General features: G+C 42.8%; 1 protein-coding gene across 5 annotated transcripts in view; it reads right to left on the reverse strand.

The window, feature by feature from the left end:
* Positions 1 to 840: 840 nt before the first annotated feature.
* The window catches only part of Golim4 (golgi integral membrane protein 4), a 77,037-nt gene continuing 57,288 nt past the window's right edge, over positions 841 to 20,589 (reverse strand). For 4 of the 5 annotated variants that reach the window (XM_063227120.1, XM_063227121.1, XM_063227119.1 and 1 more), the window contains 5 exons: positions 12,859 to 12,968; positions 10,104 to 10,271; positions 9,732 to 9,800; positions 3,068 to 3,150; positions 841 to 2,690 (listed from right to left, as the gene is read on the reverse strand). In XM_063227120.1, the coding sequence (XP_063083190.1) occupies positions 2,495 to 2,690; positions 3,068 to 3,150; positions 9,732 to 9,800; positions 10,104 to 10,271; positions 12,859 to 12,968 (626 nt within the window). In that variant the 3' untranslated portion in view covers positions 841 to 2,494. Of the gene's footprint in view, positions 2,691 to 3,063; positions 3,151 to 9,731; positions 9,801 to 10,103; positions 10,272 to 12,858; positions 12,969 to 20,589 lie in introns of all 5 variants that reach the window. The other variant, XM_063227122.1, reaches the window with a different exon arrangement.

Consider the following 20,589-nt stretch of genomic DNA (forward strand, 5'->3'; position numbering starts at 1 on the left):
AGGTAATCAAAGAACTAAAAATAAGTGGCAAAATGGAGAACTCAAGGTTAAATGACCCTGAAGAAAAAAGTTGTTCATTGTTCAAAAGTTCTTCATCAATGTAGAAGTGTGAAGATTAAAGTAAATCCTAATCCCCCAATCCAACTATGAAGGCAAGCAATCCGTGCCGTCAATTCTGTTAGAAGAGCAAGTCAGAGAAGAGTGGTTGACTGGAAGAGCACTCATGGTTGAGTGATGCTCTCTACCCGTTTCCTGTCTGGTCAAATTACACTTGTACAATGTTGTTTCTTTGTGCCGTGCTTTACCCATGCCTAAAATGTGTCCTCTTCTTCTAATTACATCACTGGTATCAATTCATCTGAAGCTTGGTTACACAAAGTTGTAAACTGGCAGGATAAAAACAAGTGCTATTTTATTTCTACACAGCTCATTAATAAAGATCAGCTCAGACATATTTCTTTAAACACTGGCGAGAATGGCCTTCTAATGGTACCACACATAGACTGCTGTGGTTTGTGACGTGGTTTTCCTAGTGGGATATAAGTTTTTGTTTTGTATATACACATGACACTGCCTTATATTTTTTTATCCCTATTTCTTTTTTCTTTCCCCAAAACTTACTAAAATACAAGAGGAATTCCCTGATCTTTTTTTTCAGGAAAGGGGAAAAATCAAGTGCAAACCCAAGTTGAAAAAACAAGAAAAGTAAGAGCAGGCTGGGAAACGCATATTTTACAATAGATACTGATATATCTTAAAATATTTCATTTTATGAGAAAGAATTAAAGAATACTGTCAGACAGAAACTAATAAAAATCACATACTTTAGAGAATTACCACTTGCTTTTTATAGCTTTATTGACTATTACCAAGTTGTAATGTTTCAAATAATTAAATACTGCAACTGGGACATTAAAAATACAAACTAATTTACCAAAATAATTGTATTCTGATTATTATGTACAATATTATACATTTTACATTACATAAAATTTTTATACATAAAAGTAAGATCTGACTTATGATTATTGGAAATCCAAGATACTTTGAACAAAATATTCCTGTGCATACATACATAACTGCTCAACAGGAATAATCAAAACCATACATGAATGTAGTTATTAAAAAACAAAATTATATTCATACAACAATGGCTGAAAGTGAAATTTGTTTATATTATTTTGGAAGTCTTATTTAAAAACCACACATATGAATTACATAACCTCATTTGGTATATATAAAAGTTTTTGTTTGCTCCTGAAATGTGTCTTTATTTATGTGGAAATTTTTGCTTTTTAATTTCCCTTTCAAAGGGACCTATTATAATTTATATTCATTGAAATACCTTGCATGTAGGAAGAAGGCAAACTGATTCTTAGCAACAGAAAAGACACAAGGGTCTATCATATAATCATGTATATACATACTTTTTTTTGCAGAGTACTGTGGTTTTCACTATAGAGGTCTTTCACATCCTTGGTTAGGTTAATTCCTAAATATTTCATTTTCCTTGATGCTACTGTGAAAGGTTGTTTTTTACTATATAGTTTTGAAAAATAATCCTATTAAGTGGAATATTTAAAATACCTAGTCTATAAAATGAAGGATAGGTATGTCTTTATATTTATAACTGTCATAAAACAGACTATATGTTGAGGCACAGAGCTTAAAGGAGAAACATACATTCCTGTGAGGAACTACCTACTGAAATAAACATGTATCTCGGTGATGTCAAAAAACACTGTGAACAGGTGCTCACACAGAAAACACCACACATGTCCATTAATTTAGGTTATCACCATCCTTAAAAAAGGTTAAAATATTGATGTTTAATATCTTTGTCATACCTTTTTTAGAACAGTGAAATACTGTTCACATTCAGGATGCTACCATATGAAATTTAGTACTATCTCATTTGCAATATTCCTTTCAAGTAAAACAATTACAATTTTAAGTGACATTATCTATGTTTCAAAAAGATCTAAAAAATTTGAAAAACAACGTCCTTACTCTGCAACAAAAATGGATTTCTAATTGCATGTCACTCTGTATATAGATCTCATCCCAGAAATGCAGACCAGTGAGAATTTTATCAGAACTACACATAAGAACCTCGAAAAGTAGCCATTAGTAGACTAGCTCCTTTTAGTGTGCACAGCATTTTATCACATTCCCTGTTACAAAACCCTGTATTTTATCAAAGGCAAGGAGAACATGGAAGTCAGGAGCCAGGAAAATAACAACTTGAGAAATATACAAAAGCAGTGTTCTTCCCCACATCACACAATCCATGAAACATAAGGTCCTGAGCCTAAGGTATAATTATGTTTATTGTTTTTCTTCTTGTATGTGTTTAGCTTGAATATAAAATAAGTTCTAACCTAAGTTATCAAAATATAGTTATAAAAATGTATGAGCATTTCTAATAAAAAAGTTTAAAAAGTCTAAATTCTTAATTTTTGCAATTAAATATCCTAAAGTTCAGTAGGCAGATTTATTTTAGAGCAGCTTGAAAAATGTTCATTGGCTGAGCATTGCCTGGAAATGGGCTGCAGCTACATTTCAGCTCTGCGATGCGATTTCTCAGCAGCAGCAGCGCCCTCTTCATCCTCCTCCTCCTCCTCTTCATAGTGTTCCCCACCTTTCCTGCGGGTGTCATCTTGGACTCCAGCATTGTTTTTATCATCAGCCTTAAAGTAAGAAAAAGAAAAACTAAGAAATGCTATGCAGAGCTAGTGATTAGTAATTCTCTGTTTAAAAAAAAGATGCAAAGTCATTCATTTTTGAAGAAAGGAAACGTGAAAAAAAGATTCAGCGGGAAACAGTGCTACCTTCGCTCCTAACCTGCAGGTGCTCACACTGCTCCCGAATGCGGGCGGCCGAGTCAGAGGCGCCCTTCGCTCCCTGTCGGCGCCAACGCCACCCCTACACCCCTACATCGATGTGTTCTGCACAGAATGCACAGCACGCGCACACACACACACGCGCACACACACACACACACACACACACACACACACACACACACACACACCGTGCTCAGCAGAAGGACGCGCTCTACACGTACATTTTTTCATCGTTTTCCCCGTAGGTCTCCTCAGCATTACGCTCCAGTTCCCTTTTTTTCTCTTCAGTCAAATCTTCTTGTACCTGAAACAAACCACAAATACTATGAGATGCTGCCAGCACTTGCAACAGTATGTTTTGATTTCTAATAGTTCATTCAAAACCGACAGAAACAAAGCTAAACTAAAAGTATATATAAAAAAGTCGAAGTGTGACTTATTTATTAGTACAAAGAAATGTATAATATACATATAACAAAACTCAAGTGAGTTTGACTCTGAATCTAATGTTTCAATTTCTGATTTGAGTGAGAATTCCACAGGACAATACCTGATGACACTGAGCTTAAAAATTAAGCAGTCCCCTTTCCAAGTAGAAGAACCACAGGAATGTATAAGCTCTGACAGAATATAAATTTTATGAAATTCTATGAAGTTCAACTCCCTGTGTTTAATAACTAGATGCATTCCAGGCACATGAAAATTGCTTAGCAAATATTGTTGAATAAATAAGTCACTTAATGAATGAATAAATGCAAAAATATTTTTCCTCTTAATGCACCACAAACATTGCACTACCTGTATGCAATGTAGTAAAAATTTATATATTCATTCTATAATTAATAATAAATATTTCTGGCCACAGTATGTAGAAAACAAAGCAATCATTTCAATTTCTTCATGTAATAATCCAACAAACTGCTTCATTCTTATCTCTATTTCATGTTCCAATACATTTCTGTTTTAGTTTTTTTTATATACATTATTACTATTTCACTGATCTCAATTATTTATCTCAAAATGCCAAAGAAAGCATCAAAATACTTTATGAAATAATCTCCATATAAGGTTCATGTTACAGAAATATAAGGTAAAATATTCTCTAGCTTGCTATTTTGAAAACCTTATATATCTTGGAAAGTTTAAGTCATTTGAATGTATTTCAAAAAACTGCCGAACATCAGGCAGGCATGGAGCCATGTCCAGGGACCAGAAGGAAGCCTGTTCTTGTTTAGGATCATTGTACTACAGTAAAGTTTCTTGAATACCCCCTCCTCCACACATGCACACACACACACACACACACACATGCAAGCACACAAGATTTTGTGGAAAGTATAGGGATAACTACTGAAAATCTGAGAAGTAGGCAAAGGATGAAAACTATGTAAGGTTTATCGTTAAGGAGAAACAAATAAAATGCTGCCTCTAAGTATCCAGACCAGGTGAGACAGAAATGAAGTGCAGCTTCCCAGATGAGCTTTGGCCTATCAAAAACCTGCAAAGGTGGCTCTTCAGCAATGCGGGAGACACAGCTAGGCCCTCATGAATCTCTTCCAACCATCTCAGGGTCAGCCGTATCCACAGCCCCACATAAATACAATTTGAGGATGAGCATATGGCTTCGATGCCATTCACATTTCTGGCACAGGCAACTAAGGATGCTCTTTATTCACCTCAGGGCTCTATCAGCGGCCTATGACATTTCTTCTGTCATTACTTACAGAACCTCACAGTAACATCCCACAAGACATTGCGACAGACAAAGAAGTACTTATTTCAGATTACATTAAGATGTGACTATCTGAAACATTAAATTGAAGTGTCTCTATCTACTTCAATGAATAAAGACATGTCTCCTCCATGGTTAAAAATGAAAACAGTATTTGTGAATGCTGAACATGCTGCACTTGAAAACTGGAAAGAACTTGAAACTATGCAGTGTAGTGGAAAGAACACATAAATCAGGAGAAGCAAACCTTTTATGTTAAGATCCAGAGAGTAATTATTTAAGGCTTTCTGGGGCCTAATGTCTAGGGCACATAACTCCAATAATGAAGCACAAAAACAGCTATAAACAAAATGTGAACAAATAATGGCACCAAAACCTTGGGCCTGTAACTTATTCTAACTATAAAAATGATAAGTTAATTGGTTTTATTATGAAAACCTTCAAATATGCAAGAAATAAAGAAAATACACAAATAAAAACTCAATAAATATAGCCATCAGCAATGTTGAAAAGATATGTGAGTACTGCCATACTTGTGTCAGCTGTAACATTTATCTTTTCACTGTGTTATTCTAAAAATTTCTAGACATCATGTAATTTTACCTTTGCATATCACTGTACAGATATCTAAAAGCAAGGGGCATCTTACATAACCATAATCCTGTTATTGTACCTGACAAAACCAGTAACTACATTTCTATCTTTAATGTCTATTTGCAGCTGTTTTTTTTTTTAAATCACTATCTAAACAAAGGCAAATCTAACAGGGGCTTCCCGTCATTATTTTTTCCATGCTGTTCTTTGGAAGAACCCACACTCTGGATTTATTTACTTCTATAGCATTATTTCACTTGGCCCCCATACAGCCTATAAACATCAGCATGAAGGTATGAGTGAACTCAGGTTCAATTTAAAAATCATGGGCATTTCAAAGGTGGTGGAAGCACATAATTCTTGACTGGCATACTTTTAGGCTGAGGTTGGTTAGCGAGCTCAGACAGGGGCAGCCCGGGTTCTCCATGGTCATTTCCTGACCTATGTGCTGACAACATCTTCTGATGACTGATGCTTAAAATCAGTTGTCTCAATTAGGGGTTATAAAAACTGGAACCTTCTAATTCCATCATCCTTTCTATATTCACTGACTTTCAATCAGAAGAACTCCCTGAAATCAACTCCATGCCTACCAGGACTGTACATTTAATAATGACATTGTTTAAGATCTTCCCTCAGTGGTCTGTACTTCTGATTCTAACAGAATCAGAGACATAAATCCTGTCAGACCTTGAGTGAGTCTCTAGCAAACACATAGAGATACACAGTTCTCCACAGAAGTGAAGAAGATTCACACTGCCCTGGTTCCACCCACAGCTGCGTGCCTAAGACTGTTTACCTCAAAAAGGTGCATGTGCAACTTCCACCTCTGCTGAGAGGCAACGAGGGGCACTTCTGAAGAACTCTGTTTCATATGCCCCACAACAGATTAGATTAAAATGTTCAAGCATAAGGTCTGGTCTAGGTAGGGATTTGTATTTTTTACCAACTTTTCAAGGGGAGTCATAGACACAGCAGAAAATGAGGATAACTTCCCTGAGTAAAATTAGATGCGGCATGAAGACTGTTCGGCTTGTGAGATAATCATCCACCTATAAAATATTTTTTGTCTATTGTAGGGATATACTGTAGAAAACTTAGTTGGCTTACCAGTTGTTAATATAATCTTATTTGCAAATTACTTTATATTGCTTTATATTACTCTGTAACTTACGGAACCCAAAAATGAATAGCCTATAATTTTCCATCATACAAAAAATAGTTTTGTACAGATATTCTTTTAGTAATATAATCATTTTTGAGAGCAAAAGCAATTCAAATTCACCTTAAAGGCATTAGTGAAAAGGAACCAAATAATATGGCGGCCCTAAATAATCTTTAAAATATGCTTAGACTGAGAGTGAGAAGCCAAATGCTACCCTCTCACAATGTAGACATACCAATTACATCTTCTACACCAACTCTTTTTTGGGTCCTGTTAGAGCTGATGCAATGCTTTGCCAAAGATTTACTAACATTGCTCCTCGTTATATGTCTTTCTCCACTAAAATCCAATGTTTAAGACATTTGAGATATGAACTCTATGTAATGGGGTAAAGCATAGTAAATGGCCAAAACAAAATGAAACAAATCACTGAAGCTCAACAGGCTTCGACTAGCCACCCTATCCCTGCTGTGTGTCTTACTCCCTTGTTTTAAGTGTGGAAGAATTCTCTGAATGAGCCATGAACCAGTAACCTGAACCTTAATTCAGTAAGAATGCCAGCATCCAAAGATGTGGGTGGCATGTGACAAACAAAAAGCCTGCAGGTCACATCAGCTGAAATGATGGACACCCTGCTCGCTAAGAGGTATTTCACAGGGCAGTTTACTCCAGGTGAAAGGCTCCTGAGGTGGAGGTTCACAGACTGCAGATTTGGGTACTGTGTGCACCTATCTGGCTACTGAAGGAGAATAAATAACCTTGTACTTGCTCTCTCCCAAGTGTTCAAATAAATCTCTTTCTGTTACACTGGAAAAATGAATGCATTCAGTTTTTAAAGTCATTTAATCTAATTTTGACCCTTAAATAATTGTAAGGTACACATAGAAGTTTTTTGGCAATGTCATAATTTGTCTTTTTTCTTCAAAATTGTTGTTAGGTGGCACGAGAAGGACCTTTCAATAAGAATCCCTTCCATGGTAATGATATCAAACAATACCTTGTCAACACTGCTGGACAAAATAAGGCAGAAACAGGGCAAGTTCCCTGAGATCACACTCATTTTGGATCCTTGCAAAATTCAAGCCCGTCAGTCTGATGGTTGTGCCTCTAGACAGGTACAGCCTGGCAGGAGACAGGTCCTCCCCAGGAGCACATGCTGATGGCAGCAAGTTTGTGCATCGAGGGAGCAAAGACTGAGGGCAGCTGGAAGTTCCAAACTAGCAGTCAGTGTGACAGGCTGGACACTCCAGGTTTCATGGAGATAAGCACGGTGGCTGGTTGCACAGTCTTCCACAGTTTCCAGAGTGTCTTCACAAATGCTGTCCCAGACACATCTGTCCTTACAGAGGATACAGTGTGTGTTTCTATCTCATTTTTCTCATTGCTCCAGTTTGGCGAATCCTTCCTCCCTGACTAGCACTGAAGCTTGAATGGTGTTTGGCAACCACGCTTCTCCCCTCTCAGTGGAACTGCTGGTAAAGATGGAGAGATGCGAGAATATGCAAAAATTCATCATCTCAGGAAAGACCTGAAAAATTCAACCCTGCCTAAACAAGTTGGGCAGAGAGCAAAGGTGCACTGGGAGGAAAGGCTCAAGCACCCTTTCAGGGACTTCTCAGGGTAACAATCCTAAGTGACAAGGTAGCAACCGCCAGTCTATGGAAGACAGTGAGAACTGGCTACACAGACATCGTTATAAGAATTCAGGACAGGAACTCAATAAAGCAAAACAAGCAGGATCAGAGGCTCTGTGTAAGGAGGGGACGAGCTCACGTGAAGTTGAAAGTGGGTGAGCAAGCCCAGACAGGGCAGCTGCTGAGTTAGGGCTGCGCCAGGCTGGCATAAGCTCCCTGCCTTCCACTGCCTGCCTCACAGCCTGTCTCTTCTCGATCTTTTCTGGATCCCAGGGTGTCTCTCTTCCGCCACGACTGATGATAATGTACAAGAAAAAGAATCAGTAAATACTTATTAAATTTTTAAAAAGATGCCAAGGTGAATCTTTTTTCTCTTACTCCCTCCAAGATTCCCAGTATCTGATATAATGAAACAAAGTAATATTAGTCTAGACATCTTATTACAAGAGAAGACTAGATGAATACCGTTCTCTTGCCAAGCGTCTTAATATTCAAGGCTGCTGGTAGCTCTAATGCTCTCTTTCTGATAAAGCAGCTCTGGGGCTTGATGAAGAAGAACAGCAGGAAGAGAAAAGAGAGAGAACAGAAAGATCAAGTCTGTTACAGAACAGATGACTCAGTGTGCTGTCAGCAGATGTAAAGGGCAACATCCTTTTCGGCTGTCCAGACATAAGCACATGGTTTCGCTCAAGGCTGACAGCAGGCCAGGGACCTGTGTGTGCGTATGACAGCACATGTTCTCAGAGCAGGACTTTCAGGAGGAGGTGTGTTCCTGTGCCCAGCTGGCTGAGGTCCATCCTCCCAGGAGCCGACACTCAAGCACAAAGCTGTGGCACGCTTGGCCGAGAAGTGGCTCGGAACGTAGGCTTTCATTCAGGTACTATTTACTGCTCTACTGAGAAACTAAACATGAGATCTTAGCCTGATCTGTCTCATACGCATGAGTGCGGGATCCATACTGGAGAGAATCATGACAAAACACAGGAACAAACAGCATTCACTCGGTGAGCCACATCTGTCATAGAGCCAGATGCTATACAGACCTAGTCAATAATATGCCAGAAGTTTATAACAAAATCCAAATTAAAATGAAATGCTAAGAATTTCATCTCAATATATTTTATACATCTCAGCTCCTTACTCCACCATGTCCCTTCTCTGTTCCTATTTTCCCATCTTTTCATTTTTTACTTTTTTTCCTGCAGGCTGGAGAGGACTCAGGGCCTCAGGTCTGCCAAGCAAACACTACAGCCAAGCTACATCTCCAGTCCTTGTTAGCGTTACATTTAGTTCGCATACTGAGTTTTGAGAGGAAAGATCAGAAGAAGAGACTAAAATTGATAAAAACGTTTGTAGCATGTTACTGGCTTCCTGTGGACACTGGGCACGGCCTCCCTGGCTCAGGCACGGAGGAGACGTCCACTGAGGAAGCTCAGGCCAGTCTGCATTTCCTTAGTGTGCAGAGCGCTCCACTCACTTTTATGCGGGAAAGAGGTAAGAAAAGCATTGTAAAGAGCATATAAATGTTTCTTAGAAAGCCAAATGTCTTCTTAGTTGAAAATCTCTGAAAAGAATTAAAGGGATGAATTCTATTACCTTAACGATAGCTTCTAAAGAAATGGTTCTACTACTACCCTTTTCATTTTCTGCTTAGATTTTTCTGAACATTTTTGTAGCAAACATGTCAAAAAATACTGCTGAAGTTCAGTTTAGGCCAGTGTGACAGGTACAACAATCTCATCCATCTGTAATCTCACTACCTCCTCTTCTCCCTCTTCCTGGTACTGTTCATCAACATTATCCTCCTGCTGGTCTGGATTTCCTGCCATCTGTGGAGACAAAAGTGGAGGCTCGTGTTACGGTTCACTGGAGACAAAGAACAAGCATGCCACCATGAAAAGTGCATTTGCAATGCCAGGCAACGATGAAAAGTCATTTCTAACACCAAGTGCAGAATGTCCAGAGCTCTCTCTTCCTCTCTGAGTGCAGGTACAGCATTTCAGATAGTGGTCTAAAACCCACCAAACTGGCAAACCCTCTCCCAATGTAGATTATGACTGACCTTTTACTTAAGCTGGGGATTCACTAAAATACTAACATTAAATCCACCACTGGCAGTGACATCTGCTTACCACCAAATGTTCCTCCACTTCAGCATTCGCTTGCTTTTGATCATTTTGTTTCTGTTCTTCATTTTCATCAGGCAAATTTTCTTCTCTCGCTTGTTCAGCTTCCTCAAATTCATCTTCACCTTGATTATTTGGGTCATCTGCTGGGTTTATATCCTCGACTGCTACCCTCTACAAAAGTTTAATAAAAATCAACTCTTCAGAACTAAGGATCAAGTTCCATTTCAAAAGCCACACACTGACAAAAAGTGAAGTTGTTCTCCATGGATTGCTCGCATTATCCTTGCCAAGGCTCATAGTATCAAGCACCTCATTGTCTCACCAGAGGTTAAGAAATCAGAATGAAGCACAAGTAATACTTGCTTTCTGCAAGTGAGTCCAGAATAGTCCTCAAAACTCTGCTAACACAAGTAATATGAGCAAAACTGAATAGACAACAACAAGATAGCTACTAAAAGTCTAAGGACTATGCAGGAGAAAAACATCAATATAAATTAGGATTTAGATGGGCAAATAATAATTCCTTTCTCTGCCGTGTTGATCTTCAGACAGACAACTTGCTTTTGTGAGCAATTTTTAAAACGTAAGTGGTGAAAGTAGTTGATAGGAAAGACAAAAAATAACCTAAGAAGAGAGTCTGAGGAAGACAAAGACAAGAAATGGATCAACCCTGAAGTAAGCCACCCTTCTGTCGTGTGGACCTACGTTCTTTACTGAAAAACACTATTGGGAAACTGAGAGCTGTTGTACTGGCAAAAGATGAAAGAAGAGCTGCCCAATCTTTGGTGAAATATTATGAAAAACACCCTCGAAACCCCACCCTTGGTAGTTCTCAATTACTGAGTTCAACAAATGCTCTGCCAATGGTCCACGTTAGAATTACTTCAATTTTCCACTTAAGTTCTCAAACAGTATAAACTCTCACACAGATTCAGCTTTCAAAGCTTGAAATGGGCAGAAATGGCAGTGTTTATTATGAGCTTCCTTAATCCTTTCCAGGTCATCTGTGGGAATCACTGAAGAGACAACTGCTTCCTAGAGCTGCCAAGCCAGGGTGGGGTTCAGTCTCTCTCCCTGCTCCCCAGAGGAGAATCGACTTCAATTCATTCAGGAGCCTGGAACATGATCAAGAGCTCATTATAGTTTCGGCTCGTCTATTATCTGCACGTCCCTGGCAATAAACTTCATTCAAGTGCAGATGACACTCTTCTCAGGAATGAAGAGTGGCATATCTCTGCCTTCACACTAAACTCTCCTCCACCACCGCTTGTCATACAGTTTTGTTTGTGTGGTATCAGTAAATTATGTGAGAATATAGGAAAAATGTAAACTCTTCTTTCCAGAAAAACATACTAAATACCTTTTGCTCCAATTTCTAAAAATGCACATATTAGCACCAACTCCAACCAAATAATCAGTAAGGGTCAATGGGCACAATCACTCAATTTAAAATAGTCATTAAGAGAGCAAGGGACAAATTCCAACACTTATAATTAAAAGACACCCTGATAAAGGCTAACAATTTCTTTTTAAAAGAACGTCTAATAGAAAGGCCAGTGTTTCTTAGAATGTTTCTCAGAACAAACAGACATCAGGGTCACACAGCCAAGTAATTAAAACCTACAGCAATTCCCAAGCTCAAGTGACTGTAGTACCTACCCTTCCCTTTACCACTCATGCACACGCTCACGGGCTTTACACACTTATTTCTTGCTCTTGCAGGGCATTCTCTCATATCTTACTAGCTCATCCTCTTTCCTGAAAATATTTCAGGGCTAAGGCTCCCTCCTGGATACCTTCCTAAACACTAATCCAGGAAAGGTGGTCTACCACATCTCAGCACAAGTTAGGTGGAAAAATTATTTCCATCAAAGGACTTTAAGCTAAGCAGTAAACAGGAAGACTTGGATGACTTTCAAGGAAAGGACATGGGTCTTCTTATTAGTTCTCTGGATCGATATGTAAACAAAGCCTGTGTGACAGCACAGACTAAATGATATGAACATGAGGGTTGACTGATTAGCAAAACATAGCAGCATTAAGATAAAATTACACTGTGCTTAACGTGAGAACAGACTCACTTAACATTTGCTTGCCTTGCTTGATATAAAAACAAAGGCCTTAGTCTACCCAGGTGAGTAAAGATACAATGCCAATTACTGTGTGTCTACCTACTAATGACCTAAATTTCGGAAACCATCTATTCTTATTGCAGATATTCATTAAGCTCAGCTGCTGGGAGATTAGACTCATATGACAAACTCAAAGCCACAGCACACCACTCAAAGTGCTCAGGGAAGGGTAATTTTCTTTCTCTGGTCTCCTGTCCAACTTCCATACTTGTCTTCTCCATTTCTGGGGTGCGGTGGGGGGCAAGAAGGATCAAACTCACGACCTTGCGCTTGTTAGGCAGGAGCTTGTGCTGCTGAGTTAAATCCCTCATCTTCTCCATTTACTCCAACTTTCACAGTTACTAAATATCCTATCCTTCCACTTTTCTTAGGTTTTAGTTTAACTGATCTAAAACTGTCAAAGAGAGTATCTTTGCTTTCTTCCTCAGGAAAACCTTTGGTCAGTTTCATCATTTACACTACATCATGAGTCATGGTTTACAATACTGCTCATGTGCAACTATGCAAGTTGCCTTCTGTGCTGATAAAACATTCATCTAGGGCTGGAGGCTCGAGTCAGACACTCTCCCTTTTTCTTCCTGCCTGATGAGTGTCCATGTGCTGGGAAAAGAAGAGAGCGCACTTACATTTGCCTCCGATTCCGAGTCGGCTTCTCGGGCACCTTGTTCCTGGAGCTCATGCCGGTTACCTAGCTCTCCTTCAGCTTCATCTTGGTGCTGGTTTTCTCTTTCATAGGCTAACAAATCAAAGAACTGAGATCAGCCAAAAATGCATCAAACAGGATTTTCCCCTTTCAACTCAACATAACTGCAACAGCAGGCCTTCCTGGAGACTACATCCCCCAGTCTCTCCTCTGGCTCAGTTAACTCAGTGCACAACATCCCAGCTTTTCTGAACAGTTCTGTCTTGTCCAGCACTTTGTGTCTAAAGTGACAGTCTGGGTGAACAACTTCATTCCACCCTTGTAAAACAAATGTCTAACAGAAGCTGCATTTCTCTCTGTCAGACAGGAAAACTTAATAAAACAAGTCTATTCCACCGGACCCTGCTGACAGAATGCACTGATTTTTCGTTAATACCAGAGAAAACAGCAAGTTTCCTAAAGAAGAGATGTCATTAGGAAATGAAAGAAAAACAGTAACACCTCAGTGGTGGAACTCAAAAATATAGACAGAACCACATGTAGCTGCCCCCTGTGCTGAAGGGGCGAGAAGGGCTGGCTGGCAGGAGGAGAGAGCTGCCAGGTCTGTGGCACAGCGAAGAGTGTTCACAGTTCCAGGACAGGATGGGCGTGGCTCGGGCAGCTGACACAAGGAAGTGCTCAGGGGTGCATCTGCCATTGGCTGCAGTGCAAACATGTTTCTCTGCAGCCACGTCTCCTCAGTCTCCTCTGTAGTGGGCGTGGCCAGGTTCTGTGCCCACCAGAGCCCTCAGAAGTTTCCTCTGAATGTTCAGTAGGTGTGTCAGGCTGCTGCCTCCCCATGTTCTGCAGACACAGCTTATGCTGCACCTGGTGACGAAGGCTTCCCAGGGTGACACCTGCTCCATCTTCCTTTTCCAGGCTCTGATCTCCTTTAAAACATGCCTGCTGCCTCGCTAGCCCTTAGCCCAGGACTGAAGACACGTTGGGATGTTGGGTGTACAGTCTTTTGGGTCTTGGGAAAGAGGTGCCCACTGTTAAAAAATGCCTTTTGGGCCTCAGTTCTCTTGCAGACCACTCTTTGATGACCAGTCTTTTCCTGCCCACCTTTCCAGCCCTTAAGGACACAGAGGAGTCAGAAGTGGTAGGAATGCAGTAGTTGCCCCTTATCTGTGGTTTCAGTTATTTGCACTCAGCCCTGGTCTGACAGTATTAAACAGAAAATTTCAGAGATAATATTTCATAAATTTTAATTTTGCATTGTTCTGAGTCATGTGATGAAATCTCACAATGTTGTGCTCCACTCAGCCTGGGAGGGGAATCATCCGGTCTAGCTTATCCACGCGGCACGCATCACCTGCTCCTTAGTCACTGTTATCAGATCCACTGCTGGGGAAGCACAAGGCTAGAGTTCTGACAGCTCTCATTTTACTCAAAAATGGCTCCAAAGTGCAGAATCGTGATGCTGGCATTTCAGATGTCCCAAAAAGAAGGCATAAGTGATTCCTTAAAGTGCAAAGGTGAAAGTTCTTAAAGGAAAGAAAAAAAGGAAGAAAAAAAGAAAAAAGTGGTGTACTGAGGTTTCTATGATCTATGGAAAGAATGAATCTTCTATGTGTAAAATTTTGAAGAGAAAAAGAAATTCATGCTAGTTTTGCGGTCACACCTCAAACTGCAAGTTAACAGCCACAATGTGTGAGTCTGTCTTAGTTAAGATGGAAAAAGGTATTAAGTTTATGGGTGGAAAATGTGAACAGAAAATGTGTTCCCATGGATGCAGCGAGTTGCATCTAGGAGCACTGGGTCTGCGAGAAGACTTCAGTAAGAACTTCCTTGAAATGAGTGACACTAACTCGTTCACAGCAAGGAAGGGAAGTAATGGTGACACCAAGCCGCTTACTGCAAGTAACAGATTCAGTGACAGAGCCGAACTGAAAACTATAAAAACTACAAGACAGGCTGTTGAAGAAGAAGCTGCCACATTTGCAGCAGAGTTAGAAATGTGTATGAAAAGAAGGGACAGCAGCCAAAGCAAGTGCTGAACTGAGATGACACCAGCCTCTGCCATAGGAAGAGCCCCAAAAGCAGCCACGTTCATGAAAGTATAAAGAAAACCCCGGGCACAAAACACAGGAGAACTCATCTGATGAAGAAGTGGATGAACATACCATACTGAATGCCCTCAGCGGTGTTAACGGATGAGGAATTTAGAAGAACTTGAGGGCCACATGCAAGGGAAGGTGAAGAGGAAGAACCAAGCAGTAGTTTCAAACTATACCAATGTGTTGGTAAGGGCAAAATTATGGAATATGGCCAATGAACAGAAGGCAGTATTAAAGTGGCTCAGATGATCACTGAATTATTACAGCCTCTAAAGCAATGTTTTCATGAATTTAACACACAATAGTTCTCAGTTACAATATTCTTCCAAAACGTTTCAGACAAAAACAGAAGCGCTTCAGTTACTATAAAGAAACTCCACCTGTTACCATAGGAGTGGGGCACGGTCTAGCCAGCTATTCAGGAGCCCTTCCAGGAGCCAAGGCTGTGACTCAGACTGTGCTATAACAAGAACATCCATCACTGTGACCCGACAGTGCTTGCTGAGGCCAGCAGAGTTCCTGATAAGGATGGGATGGGATGCAGTACACCTAACTTCTCCCATGCACCCCTCGTTTTCTTCTGTTTTTTAGTGTTTACCTTGGAGCCACAAAAATACACAGCTTGGTAAAGAAGACAATGGCAACATCAATAGTGTTGCACCCCATACATTTTCCACAGCTCTGTAAAGTAATCTTTAATAAGCAAATTTACTTTCAAAGCTGGACATGTCTGTGTTATTCTCTGGCCTCTCAATTTGGAGGCAGATGTTTCTTTCCTACCTGCTCAGGAAATTTATGGAGTATCAGCACTCTCTGCTCCTGACATTTAATCACTGACATGGTCATGGCTTGATGATCCTGCTTCTGATGCAGCTTTGGAAGGTCAGTAGTGCACTGACACTACATCAACAATTTCCTTGTCAAATGGCCCAGTTCACCTCATCATGACGGCATTTTACTAGCCCATATTAACACAGCAGGAGGAAGATCCACCTTTAGACATGTTCCTGGTGTTGGACTCTACTCTGACACTACTCTGAAGCAGTATTTCTGGCCAAGCCTCCCCTGTTATCCTGAAGTTGATCACATTGGGCACTGGGCTCTTTGCTTTTATTCTGGAAGCCACACATTGTCTGTCACAGTGGTCAACACACACAGTGACACCAGGAGGATACAGCCATGACTGTCTACACAGTCCTAAGGAGTGTCTGTCACAGCCAGGAGCATGGAGACCTCTTCATTGTCACTCTCCTTTCCTCTGATTTCCTTTCAGGAATCTACCTAACATTTTGTGGTCAGACATAAAACATGACTCCATAAACAGCTATAGATAGGCTTTATTCCTATAGTGAATTTTGGCTGTGGAATTTTTTTTTTTTTGGTGCTGGGTATCGAACTCACAACTGTGTGCTTGCAAGGCAGGCACTTAGGCCGCTGAGCTAAATCCCCAGCCCCTGGATGTGGAATATTTGTTGGTGGTCTTGCCTGGCAAGCAGCTCAGCTTGCACATGTTTTCAAAATTTATATGCTTCTTTCCCAGCAAGATTTCCCTGGCTTTGGACAAGCAGTGACACTCAGTTTTGAAGACAAGAGCCTACATGGCTCCTTGCAAGGTGGTACCTCCCACACTGTTATGGCTGATATAAGGATGTCCCCCCACAGCCTCGTATGGTCAAAGGCAGTGCTTATGGAAGGTGACTGGCAGCTGGCACAGTGGTGGGTAGTGGAGCCTAGCCAGAAGATACGGGTTACAGGGAGCATGACCTGGTAAAGTGCACACTCCCTCTTCTCTCTGCTTCTTGTCTGTCATGCTGTGAGCAGCTCTCCTCAACTATGCCCCTCTGCCAAGCCATCCTACCCTGGGGCCAGCTGACTAGGGCCTAAAACATGAAGCAAAATAAACCTTACCTCACTTAAGTAATGGACTTGAGGTTTTTGTTCCAACAACAAAGGAAGTACTGAGACATAGACCCTCTGCAGATCTCTAATGGTAATGATGGCATGGACAGTCTACAAAGACCTCAAGGCCAACACAGGTGTGAAGTCGACAAGAGAAGACTGCGAAAGGGTGGGATCTGTTCTGCTTGCTTCCTGCCAAGGGCTGCTTCATCTCTCACTGTTGGGAGCCGCGTCTGTGATAGCTCGCCTTGCGCGGCGGACGTGCGGCCTGTAGTAAAGAGTGAAGCCTGAGGTAGATTGCCCCTCCCATCGAGCACGTTAGTTTCCTGCTTACCGCGTAAGCAACCCGCTCAACAATATAGTCTGCCTGGCAACTGATGATGTTAGCCAATCAGCTTGCCTTGCTCACTTTAACATGATTGGACACTGTACCCGTATATATACCGGTGCCACCCCTGGGCGGAAGAAGAAGCCAGGTAGAAGCCCAGAAGTAAAAGCCCAAAAGGAGCCACGGAGAGCGGACCGGTAGAGGCTTTGGGGCAGACTGAAGCACAAAAGGAGCCGCGGGGAGCGGACCAGAGGAGGCTTCAGCTGGGAGAACCCAGGGCAGGCTGTACGGAGAAGGAAAATAAAAAGAAAAGGTTGTCCACTACCAGACTTTGTCGTGTGTCCTTCCTGCCGGCCGGGAGCGGACATCGACATTTGGAGGCCCGCCCGGGGACTGATCACCCCCGAGACGTGGAAGTGGACAACGCTCCAGTACAGAGCTGCGAGACAGGTGAGTTGGGGATAAGCCTGGGCTCTGGGTGGCGCGCACCTACAGGGCTTTTAGACTCCCCTCAGGCTCACGCGTAAGTGGCGGATTCCTTGGGCCTCACGCGGTGAGTAACATATTAAAAGATGGGAAACATGTTAGGTAGCAACACTAAGAGCGAGGGTGGTTGTGGAGAAAGCTCTCAAGAGCTTACAAAAGTACGCAGGGTATCTGAGCAGGCCCAGTCGGGGAGCTCCCGAGAGGGGCCCGTCAAGGGGAACAAGGATGCTAAGGAGGAGGACGGGGCTCTAGCCTCGGAGTCGTCTGACTCCGAGGACGAGGGAAAGTTGAATGGCAAGGAGGCCAAAGAGACCAGCTGTCAGGAGCCCAAGTCGCTCGATAAGGAGTCGCAGGGTTCTTTTCCAGCGTTGCCCCGCGAATTGCGCTCTGCTCAACCTGGTCTGCGGAGGAGTAGAGAGCTCCTGAGCGCTCCCCGGCGCGAGAGGGAGGCGAAGCCTTCCGCCCCACCTTGGGGGCCGTTTCCGGAGGCGATTCCTCGCCACGAGGCGGCCGCCTGGGAGCTCTCTCCCCTTTCGCCAGAACAGGAAGTGATGCACGGGCCCCCATTTTCCGCCCAATCACGGCCGCTGTCTTATGCTCCGCCGCCGGCGGGTCGGTATTTTTACAGGCGGCTTTGGCAGGGGGGACGCTTGTCTCATGAGGTACATCCACCTGGGATAGATAGTGGCCCCTACGGGATATTTCCTGTACAAGTAGCTATGGGCCAGGGACGCAATGTATGGGAGCCTTTTGAGATAAAGCAGATTAGAGAACTTAAAAATGCAGTTACAACCTTTGGGCCGACTGCGCCTTACACCATTGCCATGCTGGAGAATCTGTCTTCTGGGCCCCTCACCCCCGCGGACTGGATTCAGCTGGCAAAGGCGTGTCTGCCCTCGGGTAGTTACCTGGATTGGCGAGCCTGGTACGCAGAGTTCTCTGCAGAGCAGGCTGAGAGAAACGCCGGTCGAGGAAATGGGAGCTGGGGATTTAGCTTAGCGGCATAAGCGCCTGCCTTGTAAGCAGGCAATCGCCAGTTCGATCCCTGGTACCAATAAAAAAAAAAAAAAAAAAAAAAAAAAAAAACGAAAAAGATAAAAATAAAAAATAAAAAATAAAAAACAAAAAGGGGGAGTAAGCCAAGGCCTGCCTCCAAAGGCGCGGTTATCTATGACAGGACAATGGATGGGCCCGGATCCAGTGGTCAGCTGGAACCGAGGCGCGGTTTGTGTTTTCCCACAGGAACCGGGACGAGAACCACTGTGGATACCGGAGAGACTGACACGGGCAACAAAGCCCTCGACTAAAGATCAGACCTGCCCTACCGGAGATCCATCACAGACCAACCAACAAGATGAATAGAAATAGCGGTAGCCCGAAATGGACAAGAAGATCCTCAGGCATATGCATGGCTTGCTCAATTGGCCCACGACCGAGTCTAGATATGGCGGGCATCCCTCATTCTCCTCCATAAGGTGACAATACACAGCAGGGTAGGTGAGTCAATGACGGGTAAGAGCGTGCCTCCCCAGCACGACTCGACCTAAGCCAGGCCCTACCCCATCCTGCACGTAAGCCGCTGGACTGTTAGATGCTGCCCAGGTCTAAATTTCTCTCCGAGGGGATTTCTTTACGGAGAGGAAATGAGTGCAAGCTTGTGTGCATCCAGGTTCCGTCCAGTTTGTGCCTGGCCCTAGAAAAAGGACGAGGGCCTCAGGGCCTTGGCAGACCATGGCATGGCCAACCAGGGTCTAAGCCAAGGACCTACGGTGGGCCTACACATAGGGCATAAGCCTCTGCACCCAGTCCAGGAAGGGCTACGATGCGCACATTCATAAAAAATAAAATAGGGGGAGATGTTGGGAGCCACGTCTGTGATAGCTCGCCTTGCGCGGCGGACGTGCGGCCTGTAGTAAAGAGTGAAGCCTGAGGTAGATTGCCCCTCCCATCGAGCACGTTAGTTTCCTGCTTACCGCGTAAGCAACCCGCTCAACAATATAGTCTGCCTGGCAACTGATGATGTTAGCCAATCAGCTTGCCTTGCTCACTTTAACATGATTGGACACTGTACCCGTATATATACCGGTGCCACCCCTGGGCGGAAGAAGAAGCCAGGTAGAAGCCCAGAAGTAAAAGCCCAAAAGGAGCCACGGAGAGCGGACCGGTAGAGGCTTTGGGGCAGACTGAAGCACAAAAGGAGCCGCGGGGAGCGGACCAGAGGAGGCTTCAGCTGGGAGAACCCAGGGCAGGCTGTACGGAGAAGGAAAATAAAAAGAAAAGGTTGTCCACTACCAGACTTTGTCGTGTGTCCTTCCTGCCGGCCGGGAGCGGACATCGACATCTCACTATCCTATAGTCAGATGAATTCCTGACTGAAAGTGAGGCAGAAATGCAGTTGCCTTCAGTCCCCATCCCATGAAGAACAGAAAACCTCACTGGAGTCTTGAAGGCTTCTAGAAGAAGTCATCAGTATACACAGGCCACTGCAGGGTTAGGAGATAGCTGTATAAACCCTGCAAGTTCTGCCTGACAGTCATTTCCAAACAGAGATTAGACAGATCACACTGCCTCAGCCACCCAACTCTTCCACAGGGGCTTGCTTCGTGGATGCAGTTTTGGGCAAGGAATTCACAATGCAGATCTGCTGCTGGCCTCCTGCTCCATTAGGGGAGCTCCAGCTGGAAAAGGCTGAATCTGAGAACAGTCAACATCAAATGATTGAGGACTGTGTTTGAGTTGATGCAGGAAGAACAGATGTCGCTATTTAGCTGGCTCCTAATCAACTTCCCAGAGCCTCTGCAAAATGGGGACAGTGACTTCCTAGCTTCTAAGCGTCCAAAGAAACTTGTTTGCTCTTGGCCCTTGTACCAATTCAACGCTAAGCTGTTCTGATTTTTTTCTA

The sequence above is a fragment of the Cavia porcellus genome, unplaced genomic scaffold (assembly GCF_034190915.1).
Source record: "Cavia porcellus strain 051 isolate PalLab524CR breed Dunkin Hartley unplaced genomic scaffold, mCavPor4.1 scaffold_17, whole genome shotgun sequence".
NCBI classification, from domain to species: domain Eukaryota; kingdom Metazoa; phylum Chordata; class Mammalia; order Rodentia; family Caviidae; genus Cavia; species Cavia porcellus.